This window comes from Aulonocara sp. 'chitande type north' Nkhata Bay, linkage group LG11 (assembly GCF_057382095.1).
Source record: "Aulonocara sp. 'chitande type north' Nkhata Bay isolate Kocher_YH1m ecotype deep benthic linkage group LG11, A_spYH_male_GT1.1, whole genome shotgun sequence".
Classification (NCBI taxonomy): domain Eukaryota; kingdom Metazoa; phylum Chordata; class Actinopteri; order Cichliformes; family Cichlidae; genus Aulonocara; species Aulonocara sp. 'chitande type north' Nkhata Bay.
The window spans coordinates 37,871,284-37,898,210 of record NC_141354.1 but is presented as its reverse complement, the minus strand read 5'-3'; the positions used below and the strand labels follow the sequence as shown (position 1 = coordinate 37,898,210).

Below are 26,927 nucleotides of genomic sequence, written 5' to 3'. Positions count from 1 at the left end.
ATACTGCCAAGGGTTTTTTTTAAACAAACATTTCACACTATTTACAGAACAATCTGCTGTTCTGCATCAAATCGGATGCCACAAAAACTATTTGTGCCACTCCAATTAATTCATTAATTGATGAATTAATTAATGGCAGGACGTCTTTGAGCAGTTTTGTAGGAATGGGGTCTAAAAGACACGTTGATGGTTTGGAGGAAGTAATTATTGAAGTTAACTCAGAAAGATCAATTGGAGAAAAAGAGTCTAACTTAACATCAATGGTACTAAGAGTAGCTGTAGATAATATTACATCTGTGGGATGATTATTGGTAATTTTTTCTCTAATAATTAAAATTTTATTTGTGAAGAAGTTCATGAAGTCATTACTAGTTAACGTTAAAGGGATGGTTGGCTCAACAGAGCTCTGACTGTTTCTCAGCCTGGCTACAGAGCTGAAGAGAAACCTGCGGTTGTTCTTATTTTCTTCAATCAGTGATGAATAGTAAGATGTTCTGGCTTTGCGGAGGGCTTTCTTATAAAGCAGCAAACTATTTCTCCAGGCTAAATGATGATCCTCTAGATTTGTGACACGCCATTTCCTCTCCAGCTTACGACTTTACAGAGCACGTCACCTCTGTAACTGTCTAACTGTTAATAAGAAGAGTTTCAGTGGTTTGTTGTAATTGTGAAGTCCTGAAACAGTCACATAATATCACTGCACACCGGCTATAAGCTGCTATTATTTTGTAGTGTGCTGTGTTTGAGCCTCCTGTAATGAGCCAACCTGCCTGACCTGCACATATTCTGCTCTAATCCACGTTATAAAAAGCAGCACTAAAATATAAACGTCTTTGTTCATCATTCACTACACAACACAGAGTCAAGAGATTTTTCTATCAGTCAGCACCTGGTTTCATATGAATGTGATAAACTATGTGCAGTATTCTCACATATTTAAGTCTTTGTTGTCTTATTTGTGGTTCCTGAGGTGATACCTGATAATCTCTGCACCAGATCAGTCCTGTTCATCTTCATTAAAGCCTTTCTGGTCTCCTCCACACTCTTTCCTCTGTACGTCTCCTCCATCAGCTTCACTACATCCTGTGTGTTTGATGTTTTCAGTCGTCCCCTTGGCTTGGATGATAGATCTTTCTCCAGTTCAATGAGTGACTTGAACTCAGCAAAGTCCTCTGGACTCAACTGGTTCAGTGTTTCAATGAGCAGCTTCTTAGTCGTCATAGTTACCACCTGGAAAATGAAGAAATCATATTATACATGAAGGACAGCATGTCTGCTGTTTGTTCATTTGATGGATGGAAACTGACTGCTTTGTATTTCACTAATGACAACATTACTGACATGGACGTTTGTTACTTTTCCATCACCCAAATGAAAGCTGTGATTGGACGTGAACGTCAAACATCAGCTTGAAACTTGAGTAAAATTGTGTAATAAAAACATGCAACACAGCAGCGTGAGTGTGTGAGTGTGTGTGAGTTTGAGTTCAGCTTGTTGGAAAGGCCCTCCACAACAGTCTCGTTTTCAAATGTGCCTCCTTGCGAAAATGAATTGCCCACCCCTGGTTTATACAAACTCTTTCAAATTAAAAGCCCTCTAGATTCTCACAGGTGAGAAACACTTTAATTCTCAACAAGGCTTTTATTTACTTACATGAAGAAGCCTTTTAAAAACAAGCGCGTTCACAGGTGTACACACGGGGACTCACACACACAAACTACACCCTTTTTGGCTCCTACCTCAAAGCACACTGTGCGCTGTCGATCTTACGTGCTGCACAATAAGGTTTAATATTTACTATTTACTGTTATATTCACATAGATCATCATGATGTTGTTTATTGTATTGCTCTCGTCTTCTTCTGCTTGTTTTCTTTTTTCTTTCTCAACAGGTGATCCAGGTAAAAATAAATAAAAACTCTTTCTCTCCCTCTCTCTTTCATTCTTTCTCCCTGTCCTATCCCCCAGTCATGTCTGTCCCGTCTGTAACAACCAAAAATAAAATAAATACATAATTATAATGAAGGTCAATCAAATGGACAAATATGGCAAGGCTACGATGATCCAATTGGTAAAGTAAAGCCGCTTGGCATCTTTCTTGGCCTTCAGGCAACAATTCTGATGGCTAAAGATCCAAACGGGACAGGCAAAAAAAACCAAAAACTCTTTCCTGGAGAAATTTGAGGTTGCAGATGTTTCAGGGCTGAAGCCTTATCATATGTGTGCTCTTTGGTCCAGGTCGGACAATGTATGACAGAGTGAGAGGCAATAAGATTTTCATGGCGAATCATAGAAATTCGCCGTGGCGCCACGGCCTCACCGTGTCCCGAAAACTCAAAAGCTCCGCAGTTTAACATGGCCCGTGTGATATTCTGGGTTAGGCTCTTTGAAAAGATCAGGACAGAAGGACGTGGATAGGTGCCTTTATTGAACAGCAGGGCCCTGTTTCAGAAAGCCGGTTTAGTGCAAACTCTGAGTAAGTATACCGTGAGTTAACGAAAACTCCGGGTTTTCGGTTTCACAAAGCGAGTTCAGATGAAGCCTGAGTGAGTCACTATGACAACACACTCCGTGAAGCTAACCTGCCCCCTAGCAGGTTTACCACAACTAACCCTGACTGTCTCCGCCTCTTTGTCGGAAACCTGACAGTAGGAAGTGTCGGACATGGCGTGCCCCTTCCTTGAAGAGCCAGTAGATCTTGAAGCCCAAATTCTCCGCAGAGCTCTCCGCCGGGAGAGAGTGATTAGAGCGCGTTTGGACATTTTATCATTTCCTGATTATTTTCTGTGTGAACGTTACCGTTTTTCAGCACAATCTATAATTCATTTGAATAACATCCTCAGGCCTAATATTGCTCATGTGACACATCGCGGACATCCTCTCAGTTCATTACATATTATTTGTATCGCACTTCGGTTTTTTGCAAACGGGAGCTTTCTGTATAATATTGGTGACGCTGAGCACGTTTCCAAGGCTACCGTCTGTCGGGCAGTCAGGAATGTTACAGTTGCACTGAAACGTCTCCTGTACTCGTTTGTGGTGTTCCCCGGTCATAGACCCACAAGATTTATCAAAGAGGGATTCCACAAAATTGCAGGTATCAGGATGAACGAAACTTAATTCATGATGTGGTGATACTTGAACTACTACTTAAATTTTACATTTATTCTCACGGTTCCCAGGCGTGATTGGCTGTATAGATGGCACTCACATTCCAATCATTGCTCCTTCAGTAAATGAAGGAGACTATGTGAACAGGAAGTCTTTCCACAGCATTAATGTACAGGTGCATAGTTCCCTGTAGCATTTAAAACTAACAAATTATTTCACTATAGTAATGGATGCTAATTTGTGTTCTCTGCACTGTGAAGATCATATGTGATGCTGCCAACATTATCACAAATGTGGAAGCCAACTGCTCAGCCTCTGTGAGTGGTGGTGGTGGAGGACCCCCACCTGTTTTTCGGGCCTCCGCTTTTTTTTCTGTTGGCTATAACGGGTCACGTTTGAGCATACAGAGTAAGCAAATATGTACTTGTAATGTGCTCAGATAATTTCAATAAGTGCTTACAGAGGGGAAATTAATATAGCCTCTAACTGCAATTGATTTACATAGGACAAACAGACCAAGCACTATGGCTCATAATACAATTACACCTTACCTGTTTGGACTATATTTTTATATTTCATTTTTACTTGCTGCCAGGAACGTTTGGGGCCTATTGGGTTGCACCTGCGCTCAAATCACATCACAAAATCAAATGTATAAAATAAAAAATAAAATAAAATATAATAAAATAAAATAACGTGTTAAATGGGTGGAAATCCCTAGATCAATGTTTAAATTAACACTCACGCATTGACTCTGTCGGCTTTGTTTTGCCATGCATGCTCCCTTTCTTTTGCAGCTGAGGCTGTGTTACTTTTTTTCCGCGCAATTTGCATGTTATCGGCATATGCTGCCATCAGAATTTCGGCCTCACGCGCTGTAAAATACATTGACCGCGCCTTCTTTCCCTCCGTCTCCATGGTGACTCGCTTAATCTGTGCTCCACTAATCAGGGCTTTATGTATCCTTGTCCGCGCGCTTAACTTGGGGTTAAAGCAACTCCGCGTTGACTGAACTAATTGTTATCAGCCTTTCTGAAACCGAATATTCCGAGTTGGACAGTTCGGGGTTACTCAACCCTGAGTATCGTTTTTCACTCTGAGTTTTCTAAACCGGCTTCCTGAAATAGGGCCCAGGACATCACACACTAACTTGTTGTTTTCTTAGCGTGCAGAAACTACCCTTTTTTGTTGTTATATATTGGTCAACCAAGAACTAGCCCTGTAATGGGCACTTCTGTATTTTACCACTGGGGGGCAACAATTCACTCTATTACATTCCTCCCCTTTTAGATTTGTAATTGAAATAAGCAACCCTTTAAATGTATTTCACTGCCCCCACCAAAAGAAATATTCTGTGGCCCTTACGAACAAAGAACAAATGTAGCCATTACTTTTATTATTAAACTGTTCACTTCTAAAATAACTGGCAGTAAATAGCTAAAACATAACTCTACATTTTCAAAGATTCAGTCTCTTTGGGGGAACTCTATGAGGTGCCGTAAGGGACATTATTACTAAAACGCTCTCACACACACAACTGAAATGCTCTCACACACACTAGTGAAATTTTAGCTCTCACACACACTACTGAAACGCTCTCACACACACTACTGAAACGCTCTCACACACACTACTGAAACGCTCTCACACACACTACTGAAATTTTACCTCTCACACACACTACTGAAACGCTCTCACACACACTACTGAAACGCTCTCACACACACTACTGAAACACTCTCACACACACTACTGAAATGCTCTCACACACACTACTGAAACGCTCTCACACACACTACTGAAACGCTCTCACACACACTACTGAAACGCTCTCACACACACTACTGAAATTTTACCTCTCACACACACTACTGAAACGCTCTCACACACACTACTGAAATGCTCTCACACACACTACTGAAACGCTCTCACACACACTACTGAAATTTTACCTCTCACACACACTACTGAAACGCTCTCACACACACTACTGAAATGCTCTCACACACACTACTGAAACGCTCTCACACACACTACTGAAATTTTACCTCTCACACACACTACTGAAACGCTCTCACACACACTACTGAAACGCTCTCACACACACTACTGAAATTTTACCTCTCACACACACTACTGAAACGCTCTCACACACACTACTGAAATGCTCTCACACACACTACTGAAACGCTCTCACACACTACTGAAACGCTCTCACACACACTACTGAAATGCTCTCACACACACTACTGAAACGCTCTCACACACTACTGAAACGCTCTCTCACACACTACTGAAACGCTCTCACACACACTACTGAAATTTTACCTCTCACACACACTACTGAAATGCTCTCACACACACTACTGAAACGCTCTCACACACACTACTGAAATTTTACCTCTCACACACACTACTGAAACGCTCTCACACACACTACTGAAATGCTCTCACACACACTACTGAAACGCTCTCACACACACTACTGAAATTTTACCTCTCACACACACTACTGAAACGCTCTCACACACACTACTGAAACGCTCTCACACACACTACTGAAACGCTCTCACACACACTACTGAAACGCTCTCACACAAACTACTGAAACGCTCTCACACACACTACTGAATCGCTCTCACACACACTACTGAAACGCTCTCACACACACTACTGAAACGCTCTCACACACACTAATGAAAACCAAGAGGATTTCAATTGAACAGGAAGGCATTTTAGCTGCACAGGAAGGTGAGGAAAAACAAATAACACATTAATGCACAGCTAACACCGCGGTGACGTCGACAACAGTCTGTTAGAGGTATAATTGAAAAATATTTTGCCTTCATCAGTGACTATCCAAACATTGTTGTAGGGTAGCAGCCTATTGCAACAAGTTGGGGCATCCTGGCTATGCTAGCTGCCCGTATAATCTGGAAAGACTGTGTCTGACAGTACCTCATCTACAATGAAATTACATCAGATCCTTGTCATTTTTTACATACTTTCTTTGTTTTTTGAGGTGAGAACCAATGAAGAAGATGTTGAAAGATTTTTTACTTGTGCTCTGCAATGTATTGGGGCGCTCCAAAATGAAAATTCGGACAATATCAGACAAGAGCGGCTTTATAGAGAGCTAGATGATCATACACGAACTCTATCAGAATTTCTTGCTGCTGTATCTCGATATGATCCCAATAATAGGGTTGCCACCAACCTACTACAATCCTTGTATAGATGCTTTTGCAGCTTGCTACATGAATATGATGCTAGACAGAGATCTGCTTATGTGACCCACAGATTGTTACCCCCAACCACCTTGAGTGGTCATCCAGGTCGGCCACGATACACTATATCTGCTGAACAGATTTCTCACTTTGTTTCCATTGGTATGACATGGCAGAGAATTGCATCATGCTTTGGAATAAGTCGAAGAACCCTGTACAGACACAGACAAACTTTGGGAGTTGAGCCATTAAGCTATGTGGATATTTCAAATCAAGAACTGAATGGCCTTGTGACGGATATCCTACAGAACACTCCAAATGCAGGGGAAGTATACATTCTTGGAAGTCTGAGATCTCGTGGCTTAAGAGTTCAACGTTGGAGGGTCAGACAAAGTCTACAGGAAGTGGATCCTATTGGACGTGCATTTAGACGTCGTCATGCGATAAGGCGAAGGATCTATAGTGTTCAGGCCCCCAACCACTTATGGTAAGTTCACTGGTTTGAAACAAATGATCAGGCCTTGTGTTTAAAAGTATTAACACAATACATCAAAATTAATGGTCCTTCATTCAAAACATTACTGAAGTTAATCTATATGATCAGCATAAGATAATAATAATAAAAAAATAACAATAACCAAAAAAACTGAAATTGATATAAGTATGTTAAATATTTGGGGGATTCATAGTACATCAATTTAGATGTTGTCTAATGTATATACTGTTGAGTTGTTTAATCCTTTATTTTACATCACAATTTTAATCTCTAACATCAATTGTGCCAGGTAAACGTAGTGTGGAAAAAGACATTTTATGCCACTGTGTGTATGTGTGTGTGTGTGAGAGACAGAGGTGTGCTGTTGTTGAAGTAAATGTACAAAATGAAACCTCTAGTTTTTGTTTAAGTACAGGGTCAGGAATTCACTACTAAATAATATGAACAAACATGTGGAACTGTAGTAATGCTTTATGATCTCTCAACAGGCATTTTGACGGCAACCACAAATTGATTAGATGGCGCTTGGTCCTGCATGGCTGTGTTGATGGCTTCAGCCGAACTATCATATACTTACGTTGCTTATCCAATAACAGAGCCTCAAGTGTCTTGTCATTATTTTTGGAAGGAATACAAAACTTTGGTTTGCCCTTAAGGGTCAGGTGTGATCATGGTATGGAAAATATACAGGTTGCTCGTTTTATGTTACAGAGAAGAGGAGTAGGCAGTGTTATTACAGGTGTTTCAGTGCATAACCAAAGAATTGAAAGACTGTGGGCAGAACTCAACAGAGTTGTATCAAGACACTTTATAAATATCTTTAACTTTATGGAAGAACAGGGTATGTTGGATTCACTGAATGAGCTACATCTTTTTTGTCTGCATTATGTTTATTTGCCAAGGATTGAAAGAGCATTAACAGAATTTGTCAATCAGTGGAACAACCATGGTCTCTCTACACAAGGAGGACAGACCCCTCTTCAGCTGTGGCATACAGGTGTCACAAACAATGTGGGAATCCTGTCGTTTATAAATGACATTTTTCATGTTGATAACTATTATGGCGTTGATGAAGAAGGGCCATTACCAGAACTTCAAACAAACAATAATGTCAATATTCCAGCTATTGACATCAACATAAATGAGACTGCAATGAACATAATTCAACAAGTGAATCCATTAGAAAATGATGGAAATCATGGAATAGATGTGTTTTCTTCACTTTTACACCTTCTACATTAAATAAAATATTTTGCAAAAAATAAAAAAAAGATATATAAAAAAAACATTTCAGAAAACATATGTGATCGAAACTAACATATTGAAACCATTTTCTTTAAAATGATAAAATGACAGCTCTGTTGTCAAACAGAAACTGACACAGGCAGAAGAATAAACAGACACAAAGACAACCAAATCAAAAACCGATGGACATACACATGAAATGAGTAAAGTGACACAAATTTTGTATATTCAAACTCAACAATCTAAATTAACTTCTGACGTGCTGTTAAACAATTGGTATCTACCTGTATGAATCCTGAAGAACAATCACTTCTTGTCAAATTGATGTCTTAAAACATCAATTTGACTGATGTTTTAAGACAAATTGATGTCTTAAGACAAATTGATGTCTTAAAACATCAATTTGACTGAAGCAGGTAAATTTGGAAATATTAAAACCTTAACAAGTTAATACTCAATACTCACTTTGAATCAAAAGAGAGACCAATACAAAAGAGAAACACGCAAACTCCTCCAGCATAATGTGTTCATACCCTGCCAAAGCCGTAAGTGTTACCTAATGCAAAATCAAACTTCTCCTTGAACAGCTGGTATGAAACATGCAGTGGCAGCCTAATGCAGTTAACACACGTGTTGGCAAGAGGGAAAATTGGTGTAGAAGAGAAGTCATCGTCTCCTCTATGAATGAACTCAATCGAGGGTGCTGGGGAAAAGCCAATAGGTGGCACCGCAGTTGCTCCAGTTGCAAAGGCCAATATCTTCTGTAATTTGGAAGGTCCTTCTTCTTCTGCATAAAACAGAGAAGGAAAAAAGTGTTAAAAGGTTATTTCATTTGGCCAACATAAATTGTCAGTGAGTACAAATCTAAAGCAAGAATCTTAATGACTGTTATTGCAATGACTATAGAGCATGCTTTTCATCTTTCAATAGTCTCAAAGAACTATGTAAAAATGTTACTACAACCAAGAGGGTAATGTGGTGTTATTGTTATATGAGTATGTTATTTAAAATAAAGATTTCAGAAATGCTAACCTATAAATCGTTACATCTATTTATTGTGCACTAAAGTGACAATTACCTTCTGCATCTTGGAGATAGTCTCTCCAGAAGGTAACAACTGTCTCCTCAGCAGCTCTTCTGTTGCTTCCTTCTGGAGATAGATGAATGTTGAAAAGATCATCCACCTGGTCAGCAGTCAGCATATGTGGCTCATAGCAGAACAGAGGGCGAAAACTGTCTGGATGCCTCCTCATTTTCTCGAGAACCCCAAGAGTTTTCAGACCTTCACAAAATCTGGATAAACAGCACAAAGAAATTTTATTCAATAATTCTGCAATTTCATGCTTCTAAGTTAATTGTATATTATCAATTTGGCACAATCAGTTATACTAGGTTATTAACTGGCCATTTTGATTAATAGGTAAGATTTTTATCACATTTTAATTAATCTGAAAAACACAGAATACCAAAATACCTTTGAAATGGACCTTGAACCCTGTGGATGACCTGAAACATGACAATATCATGTACCAGCAGATCCCTGTCTCTTAGTGAACGCATAGGCCTCAGGCATCCTGCATTGGCCAAGTAATCAAGCAGAGGTTCTTTTGACTTTTCAAGGTCAATTCAATTCAATTCAATTCAATTCAATTCAATTCAATTTTATTTATATAGCGCCAAATCACAACAAAAGTCGCCTCAAGGCGCTTCATAGATACAGAGAAAAACCCAACAATCATATGACCCCCTATGAGCAAGCACTTTGGCGACAGTGGGAAGGAAAAACTCCCTTTTAACAGGAAGAAACCTCCGGCAGAACCAGGCTCAGGGAGGGGCGGCCATCTGCTGCGACCGGTTGGGGTGAGAGAAGGAAGACAGGATAAAGACATGCTGTGGAAGAGAGACAGAGGTTAATAACAGATATGATTCAATGCAGAGAGGTCTATTAATACATAGTGAGTGAGAAAGGTGACTGGAAAGGAAAAACTCAATGCATCATGGGAATCCCCCGGCAGCCTACATCTATTGCAGCATAACAAAGGGAGGATTCAGGGTCACCTGGTCCAGCCCTAACTATATGCTTTAGAAAAAAGGAAAGTTTTAAGCCTAATCTTAAAAGTAGAGATAGTGTCTGTCTCCCGAATCCAAACTGGAAGCTGGTTCCACAGAAGAGGGGCCTGAAAACTGAAGGCTCTCCCTCCCATTCTACTTTTAAATACTCTAGGAACAACAAGTAGGCCTGCAGAGCGAGAGCGGAGCGCTCTAATAGGGTGATATGGTACTACAAGGTCATTAAGATAAGATGGGGCCTGATTATTTAAGACCTTGTATGTGAGGAGCAGGATTTTGAATTCAATTCTGGATTTAACAGGAAGCCAATGAAGGGAAGCCAAAACAGGAGAAATATGCTCTCTCTTTCTAGTCCCTGTCAGGACTCTTGCTGCAGCATTTTGGATTAGCTGAAGGCTTTTCAGTGAGTTTTTTGGACATCCTGATAATAATGAATTACAGTAGTCCAGCCTGGAAGTAATAAATGCATGAACTAGTTTTTCAGCGTCACTCTGAGACAGGATATTTCTAATTTTAGAGATGTTGCGCAAATGGAAGAACGCAGTCTTACATATTTGTTTAATATGTGCGTTGAAGGACATGTCCTGGTCAAAAATGACTCCAAGGTTCCTCACCGCGTTACTGGAGGCCAAGGTAATGCCATCCAGAGTAAGAATCTGATTAGATACCATATTTCTAAGATTTTCAGGGCCGAGTACAATAACCTCAGTTTTATCTGAATTAAGAAGCAGAAAGTTAGCGGCCATCCAGGTCTTTATGTCTTTAAGACATTCCTGCAGTTTAACTAATTGGTGTGTGTTATCTGGCTTCATGGACAGATAGAGCTGGGTGTCATCTGCATAGCAGTGAAAATGTATGCTATGTCTTCTAATGATGCTGCCTAAGGGAAGCATGTATAATGTAAACAGAATTGGTCCTAGCACTGAACCCTGTGGAACTCCATAATTAACCTCAGTGTGTGAAGAGGACTCTCCATTTACATGCACGAATTGGAGTCTATTAGATAGATATGATACAAACCACTGCAGTGCAGTACCTGTAATACCTACAGCATGTTCTAATCGCTCTAATTGGATATTATGATCAACAGTATCGAACGCTGCACTGAGGTCTAGCAGGACAAGCACAGAGATGAGTCCACTGTCAGAGGCCATAAGAAGATCATTTGTAACCTTCACTAAAGCTGTTTCTGTGCTGTGCTGAGCTCTGAAACCTGACTGAAACTCTTCAAATAAACCATTCCTCTGCAGATGATCTGTTAGCTGTTTGACAACTACTCTTTCAAGGATTTTTGATATGAAAGGAAGGTTGGAGATTGGCCTATAATTAGCTAAGACTGCTGGGTCTAGAGATGGCTTTTTGAGTAAAGGTTTAACTACAGCCAGCTTGAAGGCCTGTGGTACATAGCCGATTATTAGAGATAGGTTGATCATATTTAAGATCGAAGAATTAATTAATGGCAATTAAAGCCAGGTCCTCAAGGGTTGTACTTTGAGATATCTAGCATCACAAAGAGCAGAGGAAGGGCTTGTTATGGAAGTTACTCAGTAGTCTTATAACCTATTAGAAGGAACCCAGCCACCAGTGGTCTACACAATCACAATATGCCCGCGCGTACATTGGAAGTCAAATGACTACACATATTTTTTTAATATGTTTACAATGTGCTTAAAAAATGATAAAATATACTCTTTCGTCTACCCTTATCTACTGAATCTTAGTTTAATATAGCAGCAAAATATAAAAACTTGGCATTCAGCAATGGCCAGACTGATCCGGATAAACATTCCCTGCAAAAGAAAACTGGAACACAAACTATTTTCAATTCACTATAAGATTTATAAAATAAACATATAGAGACCTTTCGGACTTTTTCAAAGAGTTCCAGGTCAGCTATGTCTTCCAGGGCTGGATTTGCTGAATTTCCAACCAGAAGGGAAAATACTGTTGGTGACAGAAAGTTAGGTGGTGGACCACCATGTACCAAGCTCACTGCAATGGCTCTCCCAGAGATGTAGTACCAGTCCCCTCTGAGAGCTGCAAAGCAACAGAATAAAAGGAAAAGCAAAATTGTCAGTAATGTTGCCTGTAAAAATAAATATCAGTTAAACAGTTCCCACTATTAATCTTAGAAAAATAGGTAATTACCAGTACTGTCAAGAGCCAAGTTCTTGCAGTTTTCTTTCCCCTCAAACATGGCTGACCTGGCAATGGTGTCCATCAATAGTCTCAAGAATTCCCTCCTTGGCCCACCTAAATCAACCCCTTCCTCATTTTTCCCCATATCATCTGCGAATTTCACACAGATCATCAAGTTGGGATCATAAGATAGCCTTTGAAAACCACGCAAGGCTCCCTCCCACACAGCAGAGCGATTTATATTAAATTTGCACTGCTGTTTTGTGCTAATTTTGCTTGATAGTTCCAGCAGTATCTCTTGAACAGGGACTTTTTCTGCACTAAAAAAAGAAAATAAAACAGAAAATAAAATATATCAGCCATGTAGTCATGTTACAGAATTTGAGAATATGTGTCACACTGATCATAGAGAGTTAAAGCTTTAAAGGTTTATATTGATTTGACAATTCTGGAAAGCCCAAATTATGTCTCAAACTCAAATTCTGTATGTTTGTTACTCACATCTGATTCTCCAAGCTCGCAATTATAGCTTGATTTAAATCCTCATCATCTGAAGAATCGCCAGAAAGCGATGCCACGAGAGTTAAATATGAAGAATAATCTTCATCATTAACGCTCATGGCAGGGATGTCTTCACTTCTTGCATTGAAATCTCTGCTGTGACTGCTTGTGCTAGGTTTGTCATCACTTCTTGCCATGTAGCCTTCATCACAAATGCTGTTCCCATCACTTCCTTGCTTTGCTCGTTGCCTTTTACCAACACTCCTTCGAATACAGTTGGTCCCAGTATCATCTTCTTCATCACTGCTAGTGCCAGGGTTATCACCTTTAACATGACTTCTTAACCTTGTAGTGACTTGGCTGCTCATGTCTTGTTGGATTTTTGAACTATCAACTTCAAAACAATCATTGTCACTGTCCTTATCAGTTGCACAACTGCTTAATGCTGATTTGGAGCTGATGTGGGAAGGATCTTTGTCTTCATCTGATTCACTCTTCAACAGAAAAAGACCAAAAACATATATCAAAAGCAAGTAATTATAGCTTATCTTAAAAAGATTAAAATAAGAAATATCCATATTGATTGCTCCCAAACACTTGTTTTAAATAAATATATTCTATTTTGTTAGAAGCCCAATTGTTGACATGTTTTTTCCCAAATCATGATTACTTTTCATTCTTTTAGTAACTTACTAAAAGTGTCCTTGATGGCCTTACATAGAGGGCTTTGGTTTTAAAAACCTTTAGGATCAGCATCCCATTCAGCTCCTGACCAACTTGGAGCTTTGGAGACACCAGCTTATTGCCACAAGCCATTAGAAACTCGAGGCTACAAAAAATAAATAGGGACAACAGCAATTGCTAATTAGTTAAATATTTTAAGTATTAGTTAAATATTTTATTATATATTGTTCTGTTTGTGTGTATGCTTTTATGACTTAAATTCTACTGGTATAGTCATATGTTTTTATAATGATGAATGATATTTTAAACTTCTTTACTTTGGTATATTATCTTTAAGTACAAGTCATTACATGAATACACACAGTAACAATAAACAATAGTATTTTACCTGACATCCTCTGGAAGGCGTTCACCAAAGCTTTCCTTGAGGTGTTTCACGACAGTTTGGTTGTCCCAGGTCTTCTGGAATTCAAAAGCACTGAGGATGTGCCCATGTTTGTGTAACCATAATTTTGAACCTTGTTTGCACACTACTCCCCATGATGGAGTTGGAAGTAGTATAACATCTTTGTTGAAATGGTCATGCTGCTGGGCCATAGCTCTGAAATATAAATATTAGATACCATAAACAACAGCAAGTGATAACTAATAATACTGAGATGCAGACAGCAGAACACTATCCAAACCCCTACACAGAATGCTTTCATAGACAAAATTGTTGTAGTTAGGCAAACATAAGGGTTAATTTTATATACTTTTTTTTATACTTTTCCGAGAATACGTGCTTCTTTTGTGGTTCGGACTCCTTCTGACATTTCTTTGGAGGTGGAGGAAAACCAAAGTAATTGCTTAAAGGAGCTTCTTCGACATCTTTAAGAGTTCTAAACAAATGTCTGTCCTCCTCCAGAAAATCCTATGTACGCAAACACGCGTTGCAACTTCTTATCTTGTGCGTGTCTTTTGTTTTGACAGCGAATGCGCACCTGCGGACCACTTATGTGCAGCCCTGGTTATTTAGCTCGTCATTGCAGCCACAGAAATTATTTTGTCCATGAAACCATAAAGCTGCACTTTCTTTTTGCCTTATAGTCTGATTTGTCATAACTTTTCCGTTTTGTGGTAAGTTTTTCTTTGGCTGTCACTTCTTCACCCTGACCTGTCTTATTTGGCTCAGCAGAACTAAAATATAAATCCTGCTGCTTTTACACACACACACACACACACACACACACACACACACACACACACACACACACACACACACACACACACACACACATAACGCTCAGCGATTCTCTGCGCAATCAACCTCTCACATGTTTAAGCTGCGGGAGATTTCACTTGTCATGTTTGCATAGTAAGCTAACGATTGATAAGACGATGTCAGAGGAATTGGTGCACAAATTATCATCACTCACCAATCAGTGCTGTCGCTCTCTATACACAGTTGCATAACACATAATTGCAAAGTGAAAGCAAAAAACAAGCGCAAATTCAAACGCGATTTCAATATGTCACATATTGACAGTGGCTCACCGATGCCAATGACATAATTACCCAGCTACATTTCCGAAAGAATGCAAAAGCATAGACATATATCTTTCCTTCCTACGATAGCCCGACGGGCAGGGCAGAGATAGATTTTGGTAGCCTGGAAAAATCGCTAGCCCCAGGACGTCGGGCTAGCGATTTTGCGAGCCCTGCAGTATATTATTAAATATCAGACTATTACATATGGCCCCATTTCAGGCAAGTGAATACAAACTCATTAAACTTTGTAACTACCTTTTTCTTCTGGTGCCTGATGTCCAGCTGCCAAAGCATTGCCGAGTTTGATAACGTGGTGCAGGTGCACATTCTCTCCTGACTGTAGATGTCGCTGGCATGGGCAAGCTGCTACGTTGACGTGAGGGAAAGAGGGATGTTAAGTAGGGCTGGGTATCGTCACTGATTTCTAGAATCGATTCAATTCCGATTCACAAGGTCCCGAATCGATTCGATCCACGATTCGATTTAATTCGATTCGATTTAAATCTGGGAAATTTTGACAGTCAGAAATATTATAATTCAGATCAGTACATTTACATATTTTTGTATCAATAAAAAGGAAGCTGACACACGCAAGACTTTATCACAGGTGTAAGCATCACAGCAGATGCCTTTGTGTCAAAGTAGCTGAAGATAAAACACAGAAAAACATGAAGGTTTTCCTGGCCTGGGATTTATAAAAATATTCTGCAGTACATCAAAAACGAAAGAAAACCATTAATCAACATATGAACATCACCTCTGAAGTTACAGCAGTTTTATTAGAGACACGTTAAACGTTTTGCATTTTGAATAATTTTAAAAAGTTTAAATTTGTTCAGTATTGAACAGCAGAAATGAGGTTTTCTTTTCGGAAGAATGTAAAAGGGAAAAAAACAGCGGCCGACAGCGCTGTAAACAACAGTAGACTTGTGCGTAACAAGCAAGCGAATAATGACGAAAGGGAAACTGTTCTTGAAGTACAGAGAGAGAGAGAGAGGGGGAGAGAGAGAGAGAGAGCTGTGCATCGCGGTGGAAGCAAAACAGTAAAAGTCAGAGTGAATTCATGACGATTTTATGTGAAGCGTTTGGATCTTCTTTTGCTGCTGGTTTGGTCAATATTGTTTGGAGAGAGATCAAACTAACAGCTTTAGAATCGGCGCATAAAGGGCGTGAACACAAAACGCGGACCCGCCGACAGATCAGAATCAGCGAGCTGTCGGCTTTCAGCCCCGACTGTGAGAAAGGCGACATCTAACTGATTCTGATCCGCGGGTTGCGCTGTGTGTTTAAGTCTATGTGCAGAATCCGTGTTCCTGCTCTCATTTACTGTCTTAACTGTTTGGTGGTTCTTGAAATTTTGTGAGATGTCACCAGAGATTCTGGCATTTTGGACAAAATAAATTTATATTAAAAAATCGATTCAGGATTTTAATGAATCGATTTTACGTTATCCAAGCCAGAATCGATTTTAATCGATGAATCGATTATAAAAACCCGCCCCTAATGTTAAGTGACTATCCAGTCCGTCCACACTGGTACTTGCAACAGGTTGCTGCCCCACGACTGTGGCATTTGACAAAGTTCTGATGGTCTCTGCTGAGGATAATATACTGTTGAGTAATGCGGCTGCTTCACTTAGGCTACTAGCAGGTTGCTGAGTAGACATCTGTGTAGTGGTTTGAAGTGTACCACTTTTTCCTTCACTTTCCTGGTCTGGACACAACTTCCTGTTCATCTAAAACTCCTTCCTGTTCAACTGAAATGCCTTCCTGTTTAACTGAAATGCCTTCCTGTTTAACTGAAACGCCTTCCTGTTTAACTGAAATGCCTTCCTGTTCAACTGAAACGCCTTCCTGTTTAACTGAAATGCCTTCCTGTTCAACTGAAACGCCTTCCTGTTTAACTGAAATGCCTTCCTGTTCAACTGAAACGCCTTCCTGTTTAACTGAAATGCCTTCCTGTTCAACTGAAACGCCTTCCTGTTTAACTGAAATGCCTTCCTGTTCAACTGAAATGCCTTGGATTTTCAGTAGTGTGTGTGAGAGCATTTCAGTAGTGTGTGTGAGAACGTTTCAGTAGTGTGTGTGAGAGGTAAAATTTCAGTAGTGTGTGTGAGAGCGTTTCAGTAGTGTGTGTGAGAGCATTTCAGTAGTGTGTGTGAGAGCGTTTCAGTAGTGTGTGTGAGAGCGTTTCAGTAGTGTGTGTGAGAGCGTTTCAGTAGTGTGTGTGAGAGCTAAAATTTCACTAGTGTGTGTGAGAGCATTTCAGTTGTGTGTGTGAGAGCGTTTTAGTAGTGTGTGTGAGAGGTAAAATTTCAGTAGTGTGTGTGAGAGCGTTTCAGTAGTGTGTGTGAGAGCATTTCAGTAGTGTGTGTGAGAGCGTTTCAGTAGTGTGTGTGAGAGCATTTCAGTAGTGTGTGTGAGAGCGTTTCAGTAGTGTGTGTGAGAGCGTTTCAGTAGTGTGTGTGAGAGCGTTTCAGTAGTGTGTGTGAGAGCATTTCAGTAGTGTGTGAGAGCGTTTCAGTAGTGTGTGTGAGAGCGTTTCAGTAGTGTGTGTGAGAGCTAAAATTTCACTAGTGTGTGTGAGAGCATTTCAGTTGTGTGTGTGAGAGCGTTTCAGTAGTGTGTGTGAGAGCGTTTCAGTAGTGTGTGTGAGAGCATTTCAGTAGTGTGTGTGAGAGCGTTTCAGTAGTGTGTGTGAGAGCGTTTCAGTAGTGTGTGTGAGAGCTAAAATTTCACTAGTGTGTGTGAGAGCATTTCAGTTGTGTGTGTGAGAGCGTTTTAGTAATAATGTCCCTTACGGCACCTCATAGAACTCTGCGTCTCTCTGGGTATCTGCGTTCCACAGATGGGCTTTGGGTGGTTTCTGGGGTGGATACTGGTGGTTCATCGGTTGTCTGTTTAGGTGGTTCAGGAGGTAAGGGGTGTGATGTTAAAATCCCAGGTGGACTTGGTGGTATCTCTGGAACAACACCGTCCATAATCACTTCTGGCCGTCCCTCCGAAACCGGTGAAAATATAACTGGGGATTTCTCCACAGTCTGTCTCCATGGTAACAGGTGGTCCACATGTATTGTGCATGTTCTCTGTCCCTCTTGTATCAGGTAAGTAACACTTCCCATTTTCTTCAGAACCGTTCCCTGAGTCCATTTTGTTTCCCCCCCCCCCCGAAGTTTCGGATACGCACAGCGTCTCCCTCCGAAAAAACACGAACAGGTTGGGTTTTGTAATCATGGTGTCGCTTCTGCTCAGACTGTTTCTGTTCAATGTGTCTGCTTAGTTCAGGTTTCAGCAGGCTGAAGCGAGTCTGGATCTGACGTTTCAGGAACAACTCTGCTGGTGTACGACCCGTCACAGTGTGCGGTGTACTGCAATACATGATAAGGAAGTTTGCCAAACGATGACTGAGTGGCAATCTGGCCTTACCATCTGCTTCCAGCACATTCTTCATCAGGGATCGTTTCAGGATTTGAACTGACCTCTCTGCTGCCCCGTTTGATGCAGGATGATAGGCAGGAACAGCTGTGTGTCTGATTCCATTTAACTCCAAAAACTGATTGAATTCCTTTGACACAAGTTGAGGTCCATTGTCTGAAACAAGCTCTTCTGGAAGTCCATATGAAGCAAATAACCCTCTCAAAACCTCAATGGTGTTGTGTGAGGTAATGGATGGCATAGGGAACACTTCCAACCATTTTGAATGACTGTCAATGACAACTAAAAAGTACTGCTTGCCTTTTTCAGCGAAATCAATGTGAATCCGTTGCCAAACTCTCTCAGGCCACTTCCACGGATGGAGTGGTGCAACGGGTGGTGACTTCTGTACAGCCTGACAGACTGAGCAGCTTTGAACCAGTTCTTGTATATCACCATCACAGCCTGGCCACCACAGGTAACTGCGAGCGAGTGCTTTCATACGACAGATACCTGGATGTTCATGATGCAGGTCTTCCAGCACTTTCTGTTGGTAAACTGGTGGAATGATGACCCGTTGTCCCCAAAGAACATGTAAATGTCCAGTTTTGTTTATTGATCTAAGCCTGAACAGCTACGCGTAGTGTCCAGTAGAGGGCTCTGTTGTTTAGTTAGCGGCAAGCTGCACTTCCAGCTCAGACCGGTTTTTGTGGCGCACATGTCCCAGTAGGCAGCTCTCAATGAAGCGTGAACCAGCGTGATACCGGACTCTAGCGAAATTAACAATTTGCAGCCCTTGGAATGCGGAGCGAGGTACATGTTTTAAGTTGTATTTCTTTGCTTAACTGATATTTTGTTGTATTTTCTGCTTTATTTGAGTTCATAGTTGTAATAAGCGTCTAAGAAAATGTATTTTGTGTTTCTGTTTAGTTTTCACGGTGCATTGGTGCACCTCAGCACTGTTAGATTCTGAATGAATCTCAAAGTAAAAATTACTGCACCCGTCGAGGCTCTCTCTATTTATTCCTTAGTCCGAGGGACTGCTACAGTGAAAACTCGATCGCTGAATGAAGGCTTCTTGCTAGCTCCCGTGCCAGATGAGTGCAGCCCGTGCCACGAGGTGGGTGTCAGCTGTGAGAGATTTCTACACCAGTCAAGATCATCTTTGCTTCGTCGCCTACCTCCACTTTGAACTCTGATGGTCACTTTACAAAGGTGCAGGTATTATGCCCATTAAGGACTTTGCTGATAACAAAGTTAAAATGTCTGCACACTAATTCAGAGTTACTTGCCTTAAATATTTTTGTTGTTACAGCCTTAAAGGTATACTGCATTGCACTGAGTAATTACAATCTTTAAATTGTATGGGTTTATTCTTCTTGAAAGCAACGTTATGGTGTATCAGCAGTATTTACAGTTACATTTTGTCTAATATGTGGATGCTAATCTGTTTATTTATGTGATGTAAACGTCTGATGTGAGCATTGTTTCCAAAAGTAACACTCACGTAAGTTTAAGTCCAGACGTTATCGCATAGAGCAACATACACATTGCAGTAACAAAATGTTGAACCCTGCTGAAGAAGCCGACGACTCAGAGCAACAAGGAGTAAGATCCAGCAATCGTGAAAGGCATTTAACTGAAAAAGGTAAAGAAATGCAGGAATATGAGGCAAAGAAAAATGAGAAGGCATTTAACAAAGCTTATGACACTTGGAAGAAGGCAGCTAAAGAAATCAGAACAAAGCTGAAAACTTTCTGCTCAACTGAAGAGCTAAACAATGCCAGTCATGACATAAGAGACAAGCACGCTGTAGTACAACAGCATTATGAACCCATTCGCCACAGCCAATCCATGACGCCAGACATTGTTAAGTGAATGGATGCTTGTGCAGTGCTTACAACTGACATTTGTGAAGTTGTTGCTAAACGACAGGAAAATATCGATCAGCTCTTTAACGATCACCTTGAAAAGGAAAGAGTACGAGTGATGTTAAACAAAAGGGACTATGGTTCTGTGTTTGGTGATACAAAAACTGAAACGTTGTTCCCAGAGGGTTCAGTTGCACGCTCAAAGGCAGATTCTACTGGCAGTCGTGAGGTGGAAGCAGAAGCTGAACTTGCAGCCAAAGTGGAACAAGCAAAGGCCACGCAAGAAATATTGGCACAGGAAACCAAGATCAGCCAAATGGAAAATGAGTGGAAAATAAAGGAAGTGGAATCAAAGGCAAAGTTGGAGGAGGAAAAGCCTAAACTTCAACAGTTAAAGGCAGACAGTGAAGTGAAAGTAGCAGCTGCACGAGTAAGAGCCCTTAGCGCTCAAAATGACATTGAAAGCCATGATCAAGTGTCCTGCTACAACTTAGAAAATTCCGCAAATCTCCCCAACAACGCACCACGGCTCTCTTTAAATCCACGAGCACCGACATTTAGACCTCACAATACTACTCCAGAACGTGAAGAACTTAGCTTAGTTCAAGCCCTTGCCAGCTCTCTTACCCTAAACAGGCTTCCTGTACCCGAGCCCACCATCTTTAGTGGCGACCCCCTAAAGTTTATGGATTGGAAGGTATCCTTTATGGCACTAATTGGTGACAAACCTTTATCTGGGTGTGAGAAAATGTTGTATCTAAAGAGCTATCTTGCAGGTGAAGCACGAAAGGCAGTAGAGGGATATTTCTTCCGCAACAGTGAGCAGGCATACGCAGGCATTTGGAGCGTTTTAGAGGAAAGGTATGGCAGCCCATTTGTTATCCAAAGAGCCTTTAGGGCTAAACTCACAAAATGGCCTAAAATAGCTGCCAATGATCCTAATGCACTGAGGGAGTTTGCAGATTTTCTCCAAAGCTGCGCAGAGGCTATCCCTCAAGTCAAAGGCCTAGAGATCCTTAATGATTGTGAGGAAAATCACAAGCTTCTAAGAAAACTGCCTGAGTGGATAGTGCAGAGATGGAGCCGCATTGTGGTGGAGGAGCTAGACAAAAGCCAAGACTACCCCAACTTCGCTCGCTTTACAAAGTTCATACAAAATGAAGCTAAAGTAGTTTGCAATCCTGTTGCCTCACCATTCCTAATAAACGAAAGGGCATCAGAAGAGCGGCACGTTAAAAGAGCGAAGGCACTCAGTACTACCATCCAACCAAAGTCTCCACCAATCCCAGTATCTACTTCTAGACCTAAACCCCCATGTTTGTTTTGCAAAGAAGAATCGCACGGCATAGCTAAGTGTCCTGCTTTTGCAGCGAAAACTAGTGATGACAAGAAAGTTTTCATTCAAGAAAATCGTCTCTGCTTTGGGTGTTTGAGAAGGGGTCATGTAACCAAAGAATGCAGAGGACGTCACTCCTGTAGTAAGTGTGGTCGGCGTCACCCCACCTGTCTACACACAGAAAGAGTGAATGAACCTAAAGAAAGGAAAACTGAGGATTCTAAATCCCCAGATGAAGGTGCAAACAAGGAAGTGCATAATGTTATGACTCATGTACTAACAAGGAAACCATCTTCCACATCAAGCATAGTACCAGTATTTGTGTCAGTTGCATCTGAGCCTGAGAAAGAAATACTTACATATGCCCTGCTTGACACCCAGAGTGACTCATCATTTATTTTAGAGGATTTGGCCTTAGAACTAAATGTAGACGCCCAACCAGTGCAGTTAAAGCTTAGCACCATGACTTCCGTCGACACAGTCGTTGCAAGTAAACTTGCCAACAACTTACAGGTGCGTGGGTTTGATTCTGAGACTCGTGTCCGAATAGAACAAGCCTACTCTCGTGACTTTATCCCAGTTGACAAGTCTCATATCCCTACCAAGGAAACTGCACTTCAGTGGCCACACCTTGAAGGCTTAGCTAACAAGTTACAGCCATTACAGAACTGTGAAGTAGGTCTATTGATTGGTTATGACTGCCCATCAGCACTAGCCCCCCTAGAGATCGTCACAGGCAAAATAAACGAACTTTTCGCACAAAGAACCCTACTAGGATGGAGTGTTATTGGTTCTGGTAATCCTCACCTAGACAGAGAAGGTAACCAGAGTTACGTGCATAGGATCACAGTCAAAGAAATGCCCATACCATCAGCCACAGATGTACTCAAAGTCCTAGAGACTGACTTTAATGAGAGAAACTATGAGGATAAGTATGTATCGATGTTCGCTTCATACAAATCCTCAGTGATACAATAAAACAAAGACCAGATGGGCACTATGAGATGCCGCTTCCCTTCAAGGGCAATGATCCACCAGCGCTTCCCAACAATAAGAAGCTAGCCACAGTCCGACTGCAACACCTGAAGAAAAGGCTAAGGGCTGATAAACAGTATCATGAACATTACTGTTCCTTTATGAGAGACATTATCAGCAGTGGTGATGCAGAATTAGCCCCTCCTTTGTCTGAAGGCAAGACTGCATGGTACATCCCACACCATGGGGTATATCACCCGAAAAAACCAGCCAAGCTAAGAGTCGTCTTTGACTGTTCAGCAAAATTTCTCGGTGTCTCATTAAACGACACTCTTCTCACAGGTCCAGATATGATCAACTCATTGGTGGGGGTACTCTGTCATTTCAGAAAGGAAAATGTAGCCATAATCTGTGATATCGAGAGAATGTTCCACCAGTTCTCTGTTTGTCCAGACATGCGCAACTATCTGAGATTTCTGTGGTGGCAGGATGGACAATTAGACAAAGAACCCAGAGAGTACAGAATGGCTGTACATCTATTCGGTGCCAGTTCATCCCCTGGATGTGCTAATTTCGGCCTGAAATATTTGGCACAACAGTACAGAGCAGACTATCCTAAGGCCTCAGAGTTTGTTGAACAGAACTTTTATGTAGACGATGGTCTAACTAGTGTCCCATCAGTTAAAGAGGCACAAGAACTCATCACCGAAACACAAGCACTTTGTAGACTTGGCGGTCTACATCTGCACAAGTTCAACTCAAACCAAAGTGATGCGCTTTCCCAGCTGGAACCCTCAGACAGAGCAGACACCACAGAACCGCTCAATCTCAAACCTGACACAACAGCTGAAGGCCATGTGCTCGGCATCCAGTGGTCAATCAAAAATGACACTTTCAGTTTCAAAATAAACACTAAGGACCAACCTCCCACTCGCCGGAGCATACTGTCAGTGATCTCATCCCTGTACGACCCACTAGGGTTCGTAGCTCCCTTCACCTTAAGAGGCAAAGGTATCCTACAGGAACTGTGTCGCAGAGGCATTGAATGGGATGACCCCCTTCCTGACAACTTACGTTCACGGTGGGAGGACTGGAGAGATTGGTTGGAAAGACTAAAATCGGTTGCAGTGCCTAGATGTTACCACCCACCAGAACTAACAGACATTGTAAAGGTGGAACTGCACCACTTTTGTGATGCTAGTGATTTAGGATATGGTGCATGCTCCTATATTAGGTACCTCAGCAACGAGAAGGTCCACTGTAGTCTTGTTATGGCTAAGGCAAGAGTCGCACCTACCAAGGTGACAAGTATCCCACGATTAGAACTCTCAGCCGCAGTCACATCAGCCAGAATGAGCAGCATGCTAAAAGCAGAGCTTCAGATGTGCATTAATGAAGAGTTCTTTTGGACTGACTCCCAAGTAGTCTTAGCTTGTATTAACAATGAGGCACGACGGTTCCACGTCTTCGTTGCCAACCGTGTTCAGTTAATTAGGCAAACTACAGATCCCAAACAGTGGCACTACATTGACACAGCTCAGAATCCTGCAGATTACGCCTCTAGAGGGCTCAGTGCATCAGAAATCATGTCAACATGTTGGTTGTCTGGTCCAAAGTTTCTGTGGGAACATGACATTTCATATGCACCCAGCCCCTCAGCTGTGTTGTTAGTAGGGGATCCAGAAGTCAAAGCAGTCAAAGCTCTCACAACTCAAACAAGTGAACAAGACAATATCCTCAGCCGTTTGTCAAGGTTTTCAAGCTGGTCAATGCTCCTTAAAGTGGTTGCAAGGATAAAAAGATTGAGATCCAACAAAGCCCAGTATGGAAACTTTGTAACAGTAGATGAACGGAAAACAGCTGCTGACACAATAATAAAGCTCCTTCAGCAGCAGGCCTTTTCTCAAGAGATGGAAGTGTTGAAGGTGGGAGATAACCTTCCGAGTTCAAGTCCCCTCTTTAGAGTAGATCCAGTACTAGATCAAGGACTTCTCCGTGTTGGAGGAAGACTGAAGAAGTCAACACTCTGTCAGGGACTTAAGCACCCCATCATCCTCCCTAAAGACCATCACATTACAAAGTTGATCATTGCTCATTTTCATGCACAGATTTGTCATCAAGGTAGAAGCCAAACTCTCATGGAAATCAGATCGAACGGATTTTGGGTGATTGGTGGGAGCAAGGAAGTTGCAAAACTAATAAGCAAATGTGTTCAATGTCGAAAACTAAGACGTTCACCAGAAGAACAACGCATGTCTGAACTTCCAAAGGAACGAGTTGAAATCTCAGATCCTTTCATGTATTGTGGAATGGACTGTTTCGGACCATTTGTCACAAAACAAGGTCGCAAAGAGCATAAAAGATACGGACTCCTCTTTACTTGTCTTTCCTCACGTGCAGTCCACATTGAGATGCTTGAGGATCTTTCTACTGACTCTTTCATCAACGCTCTGAGATGTTTCATTAGCTTAAGAGGAGCTGCTTGTAAGTTGTACAGTGACCAGGGTACAAACTTTATTGGAGCCAAAAATGAGCTAAGAGAGTCTCTTAAACAATGTGACACAGATGCCTTAGAAGCATTCCTTGCCAATAAACAGTGTGAGTTCGTCTTCAATGCCCCATCTGCTAGCCATGCTGGGGGTGTGTGGGAACGACAGATTCGAACCATCCGCAATGTTCTCAATGCCACCATTGCTCAATGCCAAGGCAGGCTGGATGACAGCTCTCTAAGAACTCTATTCTATGAGGCGATGTTTATCGTTAATGGTCGACCACTGAGCGTCGATGGAATCAATGATCCTAAATCTCCTGAACCTCTAACTCCAAATCACCTAATATTGATGAAATCAAAGGTTGCACTGCCTCCACCAGGAAAGTTTGTGAAAGAGGACTTATATGCAAGGAAACGTTGGCGCAGAGTCCAGTATCTCACTGAGCAGTTTTGGAGTAGATGGAAAAGAGAGTACCTTCTGAACATATCTACGAGACAGAAATGGCACGTACCACGTCGAAATCTTAAAGTCAATGACATAGTCATTATCAAAGAAGACATGCTTCCCAGAAATCAGTGGCAACTGGCTCGAGTGGTTGAAGCACCAGAAGAAGATGACGGTTTGGTCTGCAGAGTCAAGCTTCAAGTTGGCGATCGAGGCTTAATAAAGAAGCAGGGAACAGCACACAAACCTCACGTAGTTGAGCGACCTGTTCAAAAGCTTGTAGTTCTATTAGAAAATAACTAATTGATGTTTCAATCAATATTGTCACATCAGGCGTATTTTTGCGAAAGTTTATTGATGATGTATTTGAAATTGTGTTCGTTCTTGTAGTAATGTCCATATGTTAAAGCTGGAAATCATGTAAAGAATGTTGTTTGTTATACATGATTTGGTGGGAGTGTAAATGTCCAGTTTTGTTTATTGATCTAAGCCTGAACAGCTACGTGTAGCGTCCAGTAGAGGGCTCTGTTGTTTAGTTAGCGGCAAGCTGCACTTCCAGCTCAGACCGGTTTTTGTGGCGCACATGTCCCAGTAGGCAGCTCTCAATGAAGCGTGAAGCAGCGTGATACCGGACTCTAGCGAAATTAACAATTTGCAGCCCTTGGAATGCGGAGCGAGGTACATGTTTTAAGTGTTATTTCTTTGCTTAACTGATATTTTGTTGTATTTTCTGCTTTATTTGAGTTCATATTTGTAATAAGCGTCTAAGAAAATGTATTTTGTGTTTCTGTTTAGTTTTCACTGTGCATTGGTGCACCTCAGCACTGTTAGATTCTGAATGAATCTCAAAGTAAAAATTACTGCACCCGTCGAGGCTCTCTCTATTTATTCCTTGGTCCGAGGGACTGCTACAGAACACATCCTTATTCTGCTGACAGCTCGTGTCTGCGTGTAAAGTAAGGCTTAAGTGATTCGTCTTGCATATAACTCGGCCACCCATTCATGGTGTAGCTCCAGACCTTGCTGAGGATTGGATCCTTCATGGTTGCTCTCTCAATGTCTTTAGCTACTATTGGTAGCTCTTCCACATGTGAGAAATAGAAGATACTTCCCTCCTCTGCAATGTTGTCTGGCGTATTCCGAGGTAGACGTGACAATGCATCTGCATTAGCATGTTCAGCTATCTTCTATATTCAATGTCATAGTTGTATGCCATTAGAATAAGAGCCCAGCGTTGCATTCTTAGTGCAGCGAGTGTTGGGACAGCTGACTTTGGCCCTAGTATAGCCAGCAGTGGCTTATGATCTGCTAAAACAAATTTCCCACGTGTGGGACTAATAAAGGTTATCTTATCTTATCTTATGAGGGTGAATTTCCTTCCATACAGATATTTA

At 41.3% G+C, this 26,927-nt stretch overlaps 3 protein-coding genes and 1 pseudogene across 4 annotated transcripts in view; 2 read left to right on the top strand and 2 right to left on the bottom strand.

Annotated features, from left to right (window-relative positions):
• The window catches only part of LOC147319763 (uncharacterized), a 149,371-nt gene that overhangs the window by 55,841 nt on the left and 66,603 nt on the right, over nucleotides 1-26,927 (top strand). The window lies entirely within an intron of this gene.
• The window catches only part of LOC147319765 (uncharacterized), a 53,683-nt pseudogene that overhangs the window by 22,132 nt on the left and 4,624 nt on the right, over nucleotides 1-26,927 (bottom strand). The window contains exon 2 of the transcript XR_015131430.1: nucleotides 978-1,230. The product of XR_015131430.1 is annotated as an uncharacterized LOC147319765 (transcript). The remainder of the gene's footprint in view (nucleotides 1-977; nucleotides 1,231-26,927) is intronic.
• Nucleotides 6,368-8,416, top strand: LOC147319767 (uncharacterized). Its single transcript, XM_086310123.1, has 2 exons — nucleotides 6,368-6,399; nucleotides 7,322-8,416. The coding sequence occupies exons 1-2, from the start codon at nucleotides 6,368-6,370 to the stop codon at nucleotides 8,073-8,075; spliced, it is 786 nt and encodes a 261-aa protein (XP_086166249.1). The 3' UTR covers nucleotides 8,076-8,416.
• On the bottom strand, nucleotides 7,659-16,769 carry LOC147319766 (uncharacterized). The gene is made up of 11 exons (XM_086312523.1): nucleotides 16,508-16,769; nucleotides 15,258-15,395; nucleotides 13,861-14,073; nucleotides 13,482-13,617; nucleotides 12,789-13,282; nucleotides 12,297-12,607; nucleotides 12,010-12,185; nucleotides 11,625-11,648; nucleotides 9,553-9,701; nucleotides 9,157-9,371; nucleotides 7,659-8,865 (listed from the first exon to the last, which is right to left on the bottom strand). Exons 1-11 carry the CDS (start codon nucleotides 16,735-16,737, stop codon nucleotides 8,606-8,608), a joined length of 2,346 nt encoding a protein of 781 aa, XP_086168649.1. The 5' UTR covers nucleotides 16,738-16,769; the 3' UTR covers nucleotides 7,659-8,605.